The sequence below is a fragment of the Seriola dumerili genome, unplaced genomic scaffold (genome assembly GCF_002260705.1).
Source record: "Seriola dumerili isolate Sdu_G_001 unplaced genomic scaffold, Sdu_1.0 BDQW01000822.1, whole genome shotgun sequence".
Lineage (NCBI taxonomy): Eukaryota > Metazoa > Chordata > Actinopteri > Carangiformes > Carangidae > Seriola > Seriola dumerili.
In genome coordinates this window covers 3,024,591-3,038,951 of record NW_019175077.1, presented here as the reverse complement: position 1 = coordinate 3,038,951, position 14,361 = coordinate 3,024,591, and the positions used below count along the sequence as shown (strand labels likewise).

The window sequence follows — 14,361 nt, the reverse complement described above, 5'->3', positions numbered from 1 at the left end:
AATCACTTTATTGATTCCAGCTGATCGCCTGGAGTGGAGCTGTAGGCTTCTTTCTGTTTGCTAATGGGAGCTGACAGTGTGTTTGTGTGCCTACATTCATCAGACATACAGTGTTGCTTGGCCCTTGGCTGGTCCTGTGGCGCTCAGTGTGTCGGCTTTGATGCTTGGTCAGGAGAGAAGATCACAGCAGAGGATGAGTCTCCAAAGGCACACACTTTCACCCTTGCTCAGTGCTAATGATATATCCCAGCGTACTACAAGCCCCTTCATCCATACCTCGACCCCAGGAGTTTCCCTGCCAGCTGCCTGACTACAAAGAGCCCGAACACTCAGTAGAAGGCAGAAACAGCTCCTGGTGGTAGCCAAGCATGGTGACAACACCACAGGTAGCTCACACCACTGCAGTGTGTGTGTATGAGTACTGTAACCTTCAACTGCTGTACCCGTATGTAATCTTTCCACACTGCATCAGTGCCAAAGGGTTTGAAACATAAAATCTGGCCTGAGCATTTTAGGAAAGACTATTGTTTACAGCATGAATAATTCCAGATGTTTTTCTTTCTTAATGAAATAGTGGCAATCGGTGAAGAGTTGTGATTCAGTTAGCTGCTAAAATTTCCAAAGAAAGTCAATCTGTCAGGCCCAACTTAATTAGATGTTACTTCGGGTGGAATAAAGATGAATGGAAGACATATATATCTGACCTATCCTCAGAAACCATCAAGTCTGAGAGAAAAACCAGACAGATTATGGACTGGAATTACATAAACACAGATGGATTCTTCTCATGCCTTGGACTTCGGGAACATGTTTCTATTGGTTTAGCCATCTGTAAAGTCTTGACAATACTGACAGGTTCTGCAAAACTTGAATTGAGGAGTGTTTGTGAAAACATCAGCTTTCTCATGCTCTTTACTTTCCCTCATTTGCTTTCATTTTGTCTCCCTCTTATGGCCTCTCATTCACTGAGATGCATTATTATAGTTTATTATAGAAATAGTAGATTACAGATTTAATTCTTTGCCTTTGGGATTCAGTTTTGGCATGCTGCAAATGTAAAACCACCACAAAGAGGGCTTTTTGAGAAGATACTGGAATGTTTGTTGTACAGCAGAGAAAAACTCAAATTCTTGTTTTTTCAAATACACTGGATTCTTGTTCCCATGGTAGGTCAGTGGTTCCTTTCTTGAAAAGGACTGCAATTATCCTATTTCTTACAGGATACATTGATGGAAACAATAAAATGCCTGCTACAAGGACAGTAAACCAGTTAGCAGTGAGACAATGGAGGATTAGTTTTATTTTATTCTTTTTGTGTGGCTGTGGTGTTTAGTCTTTTTGATATCAGCTTTTAAATAGGCACCCCCATTTTACCTGGTTGTGCAATTGAACAATATTAAAATTCATGTGTGCACTGTTAAATATTTCGCCGTTAAAAAAACACTAAACAACTAGAAGCAGGGTTGCCTTATTTTACTCTAAAATGAACAGTACCTTGCTGTTGCCGACATTTATAGTTTGCTATCTTTTTTTAAAAAATATTTAAAAGTTAATATAAATGTTATATATTTAAAGTTATTTTCTACTTTTACAGTAAAATACTGATGAAGGATTAGCAGTTTTATTACTGTTTATTTCCCCTTTTTTCACTGGAGCTACATTTGCAGATTTGTACTGTAAACTGCAGTACATATATAAAACATGCTACAGTATATGCTACTGACAAATTAACTGCTAACAAAAAGTACTACAGTGATTTATATTTTCCCCTAAACTTTGAGTCGATAAATTATTCCTTGACAGTCTTGCTATAAAACAATATGTTTTAATATGTTGAATAAACATAGTCTTTGCAACTTAAAATTTAAAGTCAAATAATTGCTTCAAAGTGTCTTTTCAAATCACGTCTCTCTTTATTAAGCTTGTGAACACACTCAGGGCAGGTAAAATCTCTAACAGTGTTGTAGTCTGCATGAACATTAAACACTGGATACAAATAAACACAAGAAATATTATCGAAAATAATCAAGTGGTTCTCTAACATGAGTTATATATATATATATGTATATATTCTCTTTTGCAATTGTACCTGTCTGCAACTGTAGGAGGATGAAAAAAATCCTGTTTAACTTGGCACTATTAACCAGATCTCTCCCTCTGTCATCAAACTGGTACTTACCGAAAGCTTACTGGCAGATCTAATATGAGCTCTCTTAAGACTGTTATCTGGGTTACAGGTGCCCTGTTCTCTGTAATGTGCATTGGGCCAATGAAAGCAATAAAAGAGTCTGCAACAGTAATGCTGAAAAAAATCTTATCAATCAGATACATTCAAAGAACAGGAAGTTTTGATTTGGAATCCTAATTCTAGAATATTGTGGCCTCAAACATATTCTGGTGGTTCCCTGCACATGACAAAATTCAACACCACAGTGGAAAAGTTAATTACTCATCTAGCTCGGCGGCTAAAAGCCCTCAATAACCACCACTTTAACCTCTTTGAAATTGACAGATATTATCTGATGACACATTTACTTAGAGTACTCTGGGTGTTGATGAAGGGCAAAAAAATATTTTTGCAAGGGGAGGTGGTTGTTTTGGTTTTTGGTTATTTTCCTCTGTGGTTGTGTTGCAAGAAAGCAGCCGTTTATCAGCTGTCTTTCTGAGGGATTGGTTGGATGGCATCCGGAGTGTGAGCTAAACCACTGACCACTAACCACAGACCACATACAAGTCCAACCACCGCAAGGCCTCTCCAGTAGAAACTAACAACCAGTTAGTCTGGCCCCACTCATCCAACACCCCCCAAACTCCTCCAAAAACTGAGAGAGAGAGCCTATTCCTCCTCCCTCAGTGAGTTCAAAGAGCTCACTTTGGCCAAGCTAGCTGAGTCTGATACCTCCCATCAGCTAAGACATGAGCTCCAACAGCTAAAGCAAGGCAGCCAGGAGGCCATAGCAGAGCTGAGTAGGATCAACCAGGACACCACCAAAGAGCTAAAGGAGACCCAGAGGAGACTTAGACAGCTGACACATGCTGTATGTGAGCTGGAGGAGGAGAACCCCACCCTACGAGCGCAGACACTGAATACAAGGGAGGATGCAGAGAACCGAGAGTTGAGCTTCAGCAGAGAGTTGCACGAGATGAGGGATTGGCATGTCTTAGAGATGCCCAACCAGGCCATGAGTCAAAGGGTCAGCTCCAGAGGATCAACAAATGGACACCAGGCAAACTGGAGAGCATAGGTAAAATCTCTCAGTTTGTAACAATAAGACTCTGTCCATTGATATTATATTGTTTCTTATACAGAAAAAGTAACATCAAAAGGAGTGATTATCACGAATGTCTGAATCCTGGACTCTCTGTCCCATGCATCAATACACACACACTTCTCTTCCTCTGTCCCTCTGTAGATAACAGATTCATAAACTACAACCCACATCCCAATCCTGAGTAGTGACCAGCAGAACACTCTTCACAGACACAGATCTGAGGAAGAATATAAAAATTTAAAATCTTACTATTCTGCAACCTATGTGATGTTTCTATGTAATAAGTCAATTCCCAGTCTATCCTCTAGAATCCTCTAGGCTGAAATACAACATATATGTTTCAAGACAATATCTTGAATACCTTCACACAACAGACATTACAGACATCCACAATGTCTTAATTATTGGCAATTAATATGGTCAAAGAACTGCTGTGTAATCGACATTTATTTACTATTGGCTTTAGGGAATGTTTATTATGTTGTTTAATCAGTTAACCACTTGTATTATGATTAATTCCAAGTTTTGAAGGATGTTATATAAAATCCATACTTATGTTGTTGCTTCCTGTGCTGTGTTGTTCAGCATTTGCTGCTGGGACCATGTTTGCTGCTGGGACCCATAATAACGAGAACAAAAACCGTAGGGATCCAGCAACATTCACTGCTAGGACCCCTAATAACAAACACAAACAAACACTAATAAATAACGAGAACAAAAACAACAATTACAATAGGGGGATACCCCTAATAAAGATACTTATTATAATAATCGTAGCAGTGGGTGTTGAGCAGGATTATGGGTGCGTAGGTGGCTTGCTATCACAGATCCAGATGCAAATCGTCCATGTCACTTTATTTGTGTCACTAACTGCCTCCATCTCTCCTCCTCTCATTGCATCCCAGAAATGTGGTCTCTCTATCTTCTGTGACAACTGACTTTGTCTTTCTTCATCGGGTTTTGTCATCTCATCCTCTTCTCCCCCTGTTATCTTCTTCTCTGGTGTCATTTTAATCGACATAAAAAAATTAAATTGACATACAGATTATGCTTTTTTCGTGTTTTCCCGTTCCATCAAATTTATCGAATTTATCTAATTAAAAAAATTATATCACAGAATCATTGCTCAATCAATTTTTTTCATTTCTTAGGCTTAATTCTTAATCTTTCACTACTGTTCTCTAAGGCTCTTGCAATAACCGCAAAATTGAAACATCGAACTATGGACAAGACAACCACGGTCGATGGCAAGCAACAGCCACAACTGTGGTATGTTCATGTTTCTCTGACCAGCAAACTATGGGGCATTTCATTTTCAAGATTCAGCAACCAGAACACTCTAACAGAGTGTCTACAAAGGAAACAGGTGAAAACAAAGAGCAAAGTCCTGGCAAATATTGCATACTGTTGGAGGAAAAAGTCCAGGTCCGGGCCAGAGTCTAAGTCTAGACCTCTTCACCAACACTTAACTTTCAACAAAAAATGCACTTTTACTGGAGTCAAAAAAGATTACAAAAAGAAGTCACTGGAGATGGTCAGAGTCCAAAGCAACAGAATTTATTCTTTCACAAGAACAAACATTTACTCCCCTCTCCTTACTCACTGCCTTCCTTTTCTTTCTCTTTCTGAGTCTTGTATCTGTCTGCTTCTTCTTAGATCATCAGAGAATTTCCCCACTATTGTCAGGTTTTCTGGTTAACTTTGGCTGCCTCTGTGTGTTTGTATATGTGTTCAAGGGATTGAGAATGAAAGTGTAAATAGTGGACTGTTTAAATGAAAATTGACTTTGTGATTACCTCCGCCAAGGAGGTTCTGATTTTACCTGTATCTGTTTGTCAGTTCAATTTTGGACCCAAAAAACAGGCGGGCCTGGCAGACTGGAGATAGCCCTAGCAGGAAAGAATGGCAAGGACTGGGTGGTTGGAGTGGTGGAGTATGGAGATGATGAGACAGGACAGGTCAGGCAGACAGGAGATGGGAGAGGAGATCAGGCAGACAGCAATTCAAACTTGCAAGACAAGGAGAACAAAGCTGGATGTAGCAGGCAGCTGGAATAAACCTGAGGCACGGGCAAAGACAGGGTTCATGGAGCATGGCCAAAAACCAAGGAATTTGGCTGTATCTTCAGTGATCTGGTGAAGACTGGAGAGATGAACCGGTCTTAAATACTGCAGCAGCTACTGGAATTGATGAGGTGATGGTAGTAATATCCAAATCGCAGGCGATACAATGTACAATTTTGATGAAGTTAAAATGTGTCAGCTGTGTAGGACTGTTTGGCCTTGGCAGGGGTTATGTGCTCTACTGAGAGCCGTTCTGTTTTATCATGTTTTTGTGTATTTCCTCATGAAATGGTGAAAAACGATGTGGGATTGTGGTAATAAAACAGAGTCACAAATTAAACCTGCAGTATTCACACACATATAACACACACCCTTTTCCCACAGTTTCCATTGCGCACTGTTTGCACCACATCAAAATCACTTATTTCCCACCTGTAGAATCACTTTGAATGAATTCCTCCCTGAATCATTAAAATCCAAATCCTTAGATATGATACGTATATGAATATGAATAGCTGTCTTCATATTTCATAGTTTTGTTTGTCTTCATTGCTCAAAATTACTCCCTTCTCTGATATTAGAAAAAAATGATTCATTTGAACTTGAACAGACTGATTATTAAGTGCATGGTTCGGCGCAGTTCTGTGTGCCTGTGCCAGGACTGCACTCACTGTTGAGTCACAATATATAATCAACTGACTGAAACACTGCAGTGTTATAATAGCAATACGCCAAGGTGCAAGCCCCCTTAGCTTTTAAAAGGAATTGGAGAAGGCACTGTGATTAGTTTATTGGATGTTATGCAGGTCGCAAAGACACTTGCGTTATGCTTTGTTAACTTAATGAAATGATTATTTTTTACGTTTCAAGTGTTTCTGTCTAGTTTTTCCCTTTAGCCAGAATCTTTTTCATTCCTCTTGTATGATTTTATTAAATTTTGCAACATTTTTCAGGCAATGCAAAGTATAAGACTTTTCCAGTTGAATTCTAGGGCCAAGCTGTTAACAACCTTGCTGCTTCATACGAGCTGGTTACTGGAAGACTGTGGGTATACTGGACAACTCCCAGATCATGTATGTGTGAGTGACAGTCCAAGACGACACAAAGTTTAAAAAATGGCTGTAAAGAAATCAGAGAATGCACTGGCTGCATTTATATAATATTATACAGACAGTAGCCTAATGAGCAGCCTAGTGAGGAAGAAAAACTTTCAATGTCAGCCTTGGTTGAGTCAGAGCTTTTGGGAATTTCGGGAAGTATCTCCTACTTGGCTAAATATCAGTAAACCTGGCATAAAATGTGTTGTAAACTTTTGTTGGCAGTCAATAAATATTAACACTATACAATTAATTGAATTGAACATGAACACTGTTACATGTGTGTATGTTACACCATACACCATATGTACAGTAGTTTCACATTTTTTAAAGCACTACTACGAATATGCAACAAAACTTGTAATTTAAGCTTAATTGACATTTATCTATAAAGCAAAGGGGGGATAATTTGTATATTCAACATACACTGCAGTCAGAAAGTGTTCAGACCCCTTCAATTTTTTTTTCACATTTTGTTATGTTGCAGCCATATGCAAAAATCAAAAATAAATCACCAATCTACACTCAATACCACATAATAAAAAAGGGAAAACAGAATTTTTGCAAATTTATTAAAAAGGAAAAACTGACTAATTGACTTAAATATTCAGATCCTTTTCTATTGAAATGTAGCTCATGTGTCTGCCTCAAGTGTTGATCATGTTTGACATGTTTCTATAATTTAATTGCAGTGTGGTAAATTCAATTCAGTGGACATGATTTGGAAAGGCACTAACCAATATAAGGTCTCACAGCTGACAATTCATAGAACAGAGATTTTTGTAGCCATCACCAGATTTGTGCCTCCTGTCTCTAAGCTCTGCAAGCAGTTCCTTCAACCTCATAGGTTGTTCTTATATGAAAATAAATTAATAAATTGAATTTAACATAGGTGCAGTCCAATCAAAGTGTAGATACATCTCAAAGATGATGAAGTGGGATGCACCTGAGCTAAATTTCAAGTATGGTAATTCGGTTTTTCCTATTATTACTTTGTCATAATGGGGTATTGAGTGTAGGTTGATGAGAGAAATATATATATATATTTTTTTAAAGCTGAAGTATAACAAATTTGAAAGGGATCTAAATACTTTCCGAATGCACAGCAACCTGGGTGGAACTCCTCCTGACTTTGTCACCGCCTACTGCAAGTTTATCAGTTTTTTGCCTCTGTCTGTAGATTCCTAAATAGCTGTTGGTCTTTAAGCCCAGGGGTGTTGAAGGGCATGTTGTAAAGACATTGAGAATACCTTGACCTATGCTGAGGGCCTCCACACACACACTCACAGGAGCTTGGCTGATCTACCCTTCAACACAAGACCAGACCCGATATCACACACAGTTACTGTGACATCTGTGTCTATGCTTGTGTGTGTGTTGGCAGCTTGTGGAGAAAGATGATGAAAAAGTCACTGTCACATCTGATAGAAGTCACCAGTGATGCTGATGTTTCATTCTCTAGAGGTTTCCTTTGCTTCAGTGGAAAGTGTTTGAAGAACGGAGAGACAGAACTGGCTGAGAACTGAGATCCTTCACTTAGAAGTGTATGGAAGCCAGAATTTCATTTCCTCCCTCCCTGCCTTCTGAGCTCAGTTTGTTAATTAGGTTCAGCATTTATGCACCTCTGAAATTTTCCGTTTTGGGTTGGTCCCCACATCATAAAATGACCAGAAGGTTTTAACAAGCCTGGCTCAGGTACAAAATTAAATTCTTGTTACCTCAGGTTTGGGCTGTAATATCTGTTAAAATAAAGTAAAAATATTGGTTTCATATTCCTCCCCTGGATAAACTTGAGAATTAATTTTCCCCTCGATGATGTGGATCTGTCCATGTCCAGAGGAAGCAAATCAGCCCCAATTCATGATGCTCCCTCCACCCTACTTCACGTTTTGGATGATGATGTTGGGATGTAGTATGCAGTACCCTTTACACCACACACATTCCCAAACAATTCAGCCTTAGTTTTATCAGTCCATAAAACTTTTTCCCAGTATCACTGTGGAGTGTAAAGGTGCTCTTTGACAAACTTTAGGGGTGCAACAATGTTTTTTTTGGAGAGCTACAGCTTCCTCTGCGGTGTCCATGGCAGGACACCATGCACCATCGAACCTGCACCACGATGTGTGTGTGGTAGATTCATGAACAGAGATGTGAACCACCTCCAACGATTCCTTTAAGTCTTTAGCTCTTACTCTGAACTTCTTTGTTAACATTACTAATCATTTGTGTTGAGCTTTTGGAGTCATCTTAGCTGGACCTCCACTTCTAGGGAGAAAAAGAACTATCTCCATTTATAGACAGATGGTCTGACTGTGGACTGATGAAGATCTAAACTCTTTCAACAATTCTTGATCATAAGTCTATCTCTTTTTTTGTGAGGCCTCACAATCAGTTAACATCAGCAGATGCACAAGAATGATGATTTGTATGTTATTATTTAAAATAGATTGTGCTTGTTCATAATTGTAACATGGATGATCTGACCATATTTAAGGACAAATTTATACATAAATGGAGGTAATTCCAAAGGGTTTACTTACTTTGTCTTGCCACTGTACCTCTGGCCTTCAGTCTTCAGAAAGGCCTACGGTAATGATGTTTGGTCTCACTCACGATAAATCAAATGTGATTGGTTAATTCACCTGCCACTTTCTAAACAAACACGTGGCTATGGGGGCTTCAGGCCTGCAGGTAGGAAGGAGAAAGACTCCAAGATGGTTCACGGACAGCCTCCTGTCACATAGCTCTGCCACTCTGCCAGGTGCTGCCAGTCAGCTTTCCTAACTGGGAGCGCACTGAACAGAATCTACTGTGGGTAATGTACCGACTATTCATGAGTACCTCACACAACCCCATGTCAAATTACCCTTTAGAAGCTTCTATGGTTGACCTCAATGCAGTTTCTGTGAAAAGGTCATCCACTCATCAATCACTACTGTATATTTACACTGAAACCCTGGTCATAAATATGTGGTTTCATTAGAAAATACATTATGAATGTGAGACAAAAAAGCATTATAAAGCTCAAAAAAGGTAAGTTAAATTTAATTAATTTGCAGTGCAAATTCAAATCCAACCCAATGATGGTTTCTTTTGAGGAACAGTAAGGAGTAGAAAAGCATTCCACTTGATTAAGACAGTAAATAACAATTTTTTCACTTGTCTCTCTGTATTATCTTTCCCTGTCTCTTTCTTTTTGTGGATAATGTTGTGACGCTATTTGTTTGTGTGTGTTTCCATGCCACAGTGGAGTACGACAGCGAGCTCTTTCCACAGCAGCGTCACCACAAGGAGTTTAAGTTCAACCTCTCACAGATCCCCAAGGGTGAGGCCGTCACTGCAGCTGAGTTTCGTCTCTACAAGGAGTGTGTGAGCCACACCTTCCACAATGACACTTTCTTACTCAAAGTCTACCAAGTGGTCAAGGAGCACTCTGACAGGTAACACACACATAGTGATAAGCTTTTAAACAACTGAGAAATGCAGGGTGGGACTCTCACTTCCCTCATTGACCTCTGCTATATCCTGATTTCCCCTTAAATCTTTTTCCTTAATTATTATTTTTGGTTACATTTGTATGTATATATATATATATATATATATATATATATATAATGTACTGTAGCTGCTCGTTCCACTACTTCATTGAAGCTAATCAATACTTACATTACTTGCATTGAGTTAAATCATTAAACCTTATACCATGATTTTTATCATCAAGTGAAATGGAAATTTTCCAGATTCTTTTATGCAGTTAGTTTATATTATCTGTTATGTCAAATATTGGGCAGTCCTACATCCCTCAAGACTCCACTATAAAATATAGAAAGACATCTTTCAATAACACATAACCGTATACTTTCAAATAACATAAAGTGCACATTTTCAAATACTTTTTGCAGGGAAAGTAGGGAAAAAGAAAAGAAATGCTACAAGCCTTAAGTTTATATAAATTTTTCCTCATCTCCTAGTCATTTTTCACGTAATTGTAAACGTAAACTGATTTAAATGTTTCATACTGGATTAGCCAAATCAGTGTATGTGCCAGATAATAGTTTAAGAAAACTGTTTCAGTTTTTATCTTTTTAAACAAAATGTTGGCTGGTTCCCATGTAGTACAGTACAGTAACATACAATAAAAGTTTTATCATCCCAAATGTTTGCAGTTTTGGTTTTCATGTATATCACTTTATACATACACATTTTCCCTGTATTTGAGCCAGACACATTTGGTATCACTGGAAACAGTGAAATCTTGAGAATTTTTGTGGCTTTTAACAATGCTGGGCCATACAACATGCATGCATTAATTCAACTTTGAGTGGGTCCAGTAGATTTGCTGAGGGGTTACACTGTGGTTGTACTGGGAATCTACAAGGCAACAAAAAATATGCCATATAATGCTCAGTTGGCTTTTTCTGCAAACAAAAAGGTTAGGATTATGATTTTTTTTTAAATTGCATCATCCTGTGTTACTCTCCATCTCTCTATCATTCTCCCTGTGTGTTACACAGACTCTGACACTGCTCTTGCCATGTTTATAATATAAAATCAAGCAAAACCACATCTTACAGAAATAGCACAGCTTCAAAATCTTTTGTGTTTTATCAAGCTTGACCAGTGAGAAACACTAATATGAAGAGAATTTCGGACATACAGTACATTTTCAACAGCTTATATAGTCCAGTACATTTTGTTTATTAATGGATATACACCAATGCAACTCTCTACTGAAAAGCTGTTGATATATAGAGAGCTATTGCACTGGATTAATAATATTATTTTGTGCATCAAGAAACAAAAACACCTTTAGGCGGGGTCTCTACAACCAAATGTTCTCAGACTGCTGTCCGAGGCTAAAGCTGATCCACTCTTGGAGAACCTCAGATGTTAGCAAAGTATATTATTCCGTCTGTCTGTCCGTCTACCAAGAGCTACTTACTGGCTTCATTTCCTCTTCTCTCTGGGAGGCACCAAAATTCAATCAGTAACAGAAAAGCCAGTCAAGAGCTTTTGTAAGCTCTTCACTAGTGACATAAAGGACACAGCAGCACGCTAGGCTAGCAGTGAGGACTGCGATAAATGGCTTTCCACCATGGATTGGTCAGGGCTTCCCAGAAAATTCAAGGCCTGGATATATCAACATGGCATCCTGCCCCGACTCCTCTAGCCACTGCTGATCTACGAAGTTCCAATCACCACCGTGGAGAGATTTGAGAGGAAGACAAGCCTACAAGGAAAGACAAGACTACGCAGGTGGCTGGGCCTGTCGCGGAGCCTTAGCAGCATCATCCTTTACGAGCACAACACCAAGCTGCAGCTTCCTTTCAGCAGTCTGGCAGAGGAGTTCATGGTATCCAGAGCCAGAGAAGTCATGCTCTATCGAGAGTCAGCTGTGACTAAGGTCTCTTCAGCAGGTGTTGAGGTCAGACCAGGAAGTAGGTGGCGCGCCCAGGAGGCAGTCCAGCTAAGGCAGGGCTGGGGCACAACACCCTGGTGGGCACGGTGGCAACTGGGCAGGTCAGGCTTGGGAGAAATTCTACACCTTGCTACGGTAAAGCCAGAGGAAAGGAGAGGTGAAAGCTAATCCAGGAGGGGGTATGTGCAGAGGTGGAGGAAGTTCGCCTCAGCAGAATGGTGGGCATGGGCAAGCAGGGGGCCTGGACCAAGTGGGAGCATACAACTGACCGAAAAATCACTTGGGCAGAAGGCGGACCACACCAATTTAATTCTTGGTCCAGTCAGTGTACAACTTCCTCCCAAGCCCCTTGAACCTGTTCACCTGGGGCCTGGTGGACTCACCCACTTGCAAACTCTGCCAGGAGAGGGGATCATTAGAGCACATACTGAGCTGCTGCCCTAAGTCCTTGGGAGAGGGGAGGAATCGTTGGTGCCATGGCCAAGTTCTCTCATGGCAGTAGCGAACACCAGCTGCACTGGCATAAGCTCCAGCAAGTGGCAACTCCCAGCAAAGTGCTCCATTGTTTTTGTGTGTGCTGGGGAGAAACCTCGGCCCCAACCAAAGACCCAGGGTGGGCTGCTCTCAACAGCAAGAGACTGGCAGCTCCTATGATCTTGGGAAACAACTGAAATTCCTGGACACCATCCCAGCCACCGCACTCAGGCCAGACATGGTTTTGATGTCTGAAGCAACCAAGCAGGTGGTGTTCCTAGAGTTATGTTACCCCTGGGAGATCGGATGGAGGAGGCACAGGAGAGGAGGAGAGCCAGATATGCATCTCTGGTAGTTCAGTGTCAGAGGAATGGGTGGAAGGCCCGCTGTTAGCAAGTCGAAGTTGGCTGCAGGGGCTTCGCAGGGCAATCCCTACACTGGGTCCTGGGACTCGTGGGGGTCTGCGGACTTCAAAAACGTAGAGCCATCAAAAACAGCTTGGAAGCTGCTGAAAGGGCTTTCCGTTGGCTCTGGATTAAGAGGGACAATGCATGGCATAGTGCGCTACCTGGACACAAGCCAAGCTTGATCACCCCTGGCTGGGTCGCCCAGGTGAGGGTTTCTGATGATAAGACCCATTCACCCCATGACCCCAGGATCGTCACTGATGATGTGTCCAGGTTGCACCAGAAGGTGTATCATAGAACTCAAACTTAACAACCATATATGATTGAACCCGGCAGGTAAAACCTGACAGGTGAAAGTAACACTTTCACTGAGGTTTGGCAGTTTATACGAGGAAATACTATAAAGTCTTTGTTGTTGTTTTTCCCATTTTCCGCATTTTGCACGTCTGTCTCTTTGGTAATTGCCCACTCAGTGGGGAGCCTATTAATTTACTCATGCCCCTCCTTCCTGTGAAAACCTTGCTCTCTGACTCTAAGCAGAAATGGTAGAGCACTTAATAAGCCTGACACCCTATGCACTTTTCATTTGATTGGGGTGGTTTCGTGAACAGCAGCCAAGAAATGTGAGAAAATACAAAATGCGGCAAGCCTGACGTAAGTAAAAACTTAGAGTCTCTTTCTTGTATGGCAAACTTCTGGAGCCTGTCTGTCCAGATGTCTGACTTACTGTACATATCACTGTAACAATCTTACAAATATGCCTTTTCAATACTTAAAAAGTTGTTACCACACACAGTAACCACAAGACTTACACAGGAGATTTATTATTGCAAAAAGACCTTGTTAATCCAGTTCATTTAAGTCAGTCAATAAGAAGCTCTCCGTAGCCTTTGCCCTGACAGCTCTCTTGTGGACCCCTTCCATCCTTTGTCAGTTGAGCTGTGTGTGTGTGTGTGTGTGTGTGTGTGTGTGTGTGTGTGTATAAATACATGGTGTTGAGGCTCATATGGAAGCCATCAGAAACACTCTAATTAGTGACCAATAAAGACAGGCTGCTGCTGCAGGGGCATTCTCTGAACACCTGGATGATTGGCTTTGATGTAGGCTATGGAAGAGGGTCTGACTGACCTGAGGCAGTTTTTACTACTGTAATGGCTTTGTTGGAATTAAAGGTCACTTAACTTATCCACATAAAGTAGGCAACTTTGCGGTTATACTGCTGTTATGTGGGTCTTTTCCTTCCTGTTTCAAATGCTCCGCCTTTTTACAACCTTATTTCATTTACACAGATTATTGTAATTTATTTAACATACCTCTCTCTCTGTTTCATTGATTCTGTCTTCATGTATCTTTTGAAAATGTTCTAACCTAAAATGCTAAAATTTGGCATTGACATATTACTTTGCTCTCTGGGTTGCCTCAGCTAACTAGATAAATTAGTTAGCTTGGAGTGGTTCGAGTGCATCTTTTCCAGTTAGCCCTATGGTGCTAGGCTTGATATATTTGCTAATTTCTCTTTCCATATTTTTAATTAAATTTCTGTCTTACATTACAAGATCTAGTCCACAAAATTTCTTTGGCTAACAAGTCCTACTCAGTTTGATATTTATAATGATATTATTTCATCAG

General features: G+C 40.3%; 1 protein-coding gene across 2 annotated transcripts in view; it reads left to right on the top strand.

The window, feature by feature from the left end:
• bmp6 (bone morphogenetic protein 6) overlaps positions 1-14,361 on the top strand; it is a 60,785-nt gene that overhangs the window by 33,066 nt on the left and 13,358 nt on the right. For both annotated transcript variants that reach the window (XM_022766286.1, XM_022766285.1), the window contains exon 2: positions 9,680-9,872. In XM_022766286.1, the coding sequence (XP_022622007.1) occupies positions 9,680-9,872 (193 nt within the window). The remainder of the gene's footprint in view (positions 1-9,679; positions 9,873-14,361) is intronic.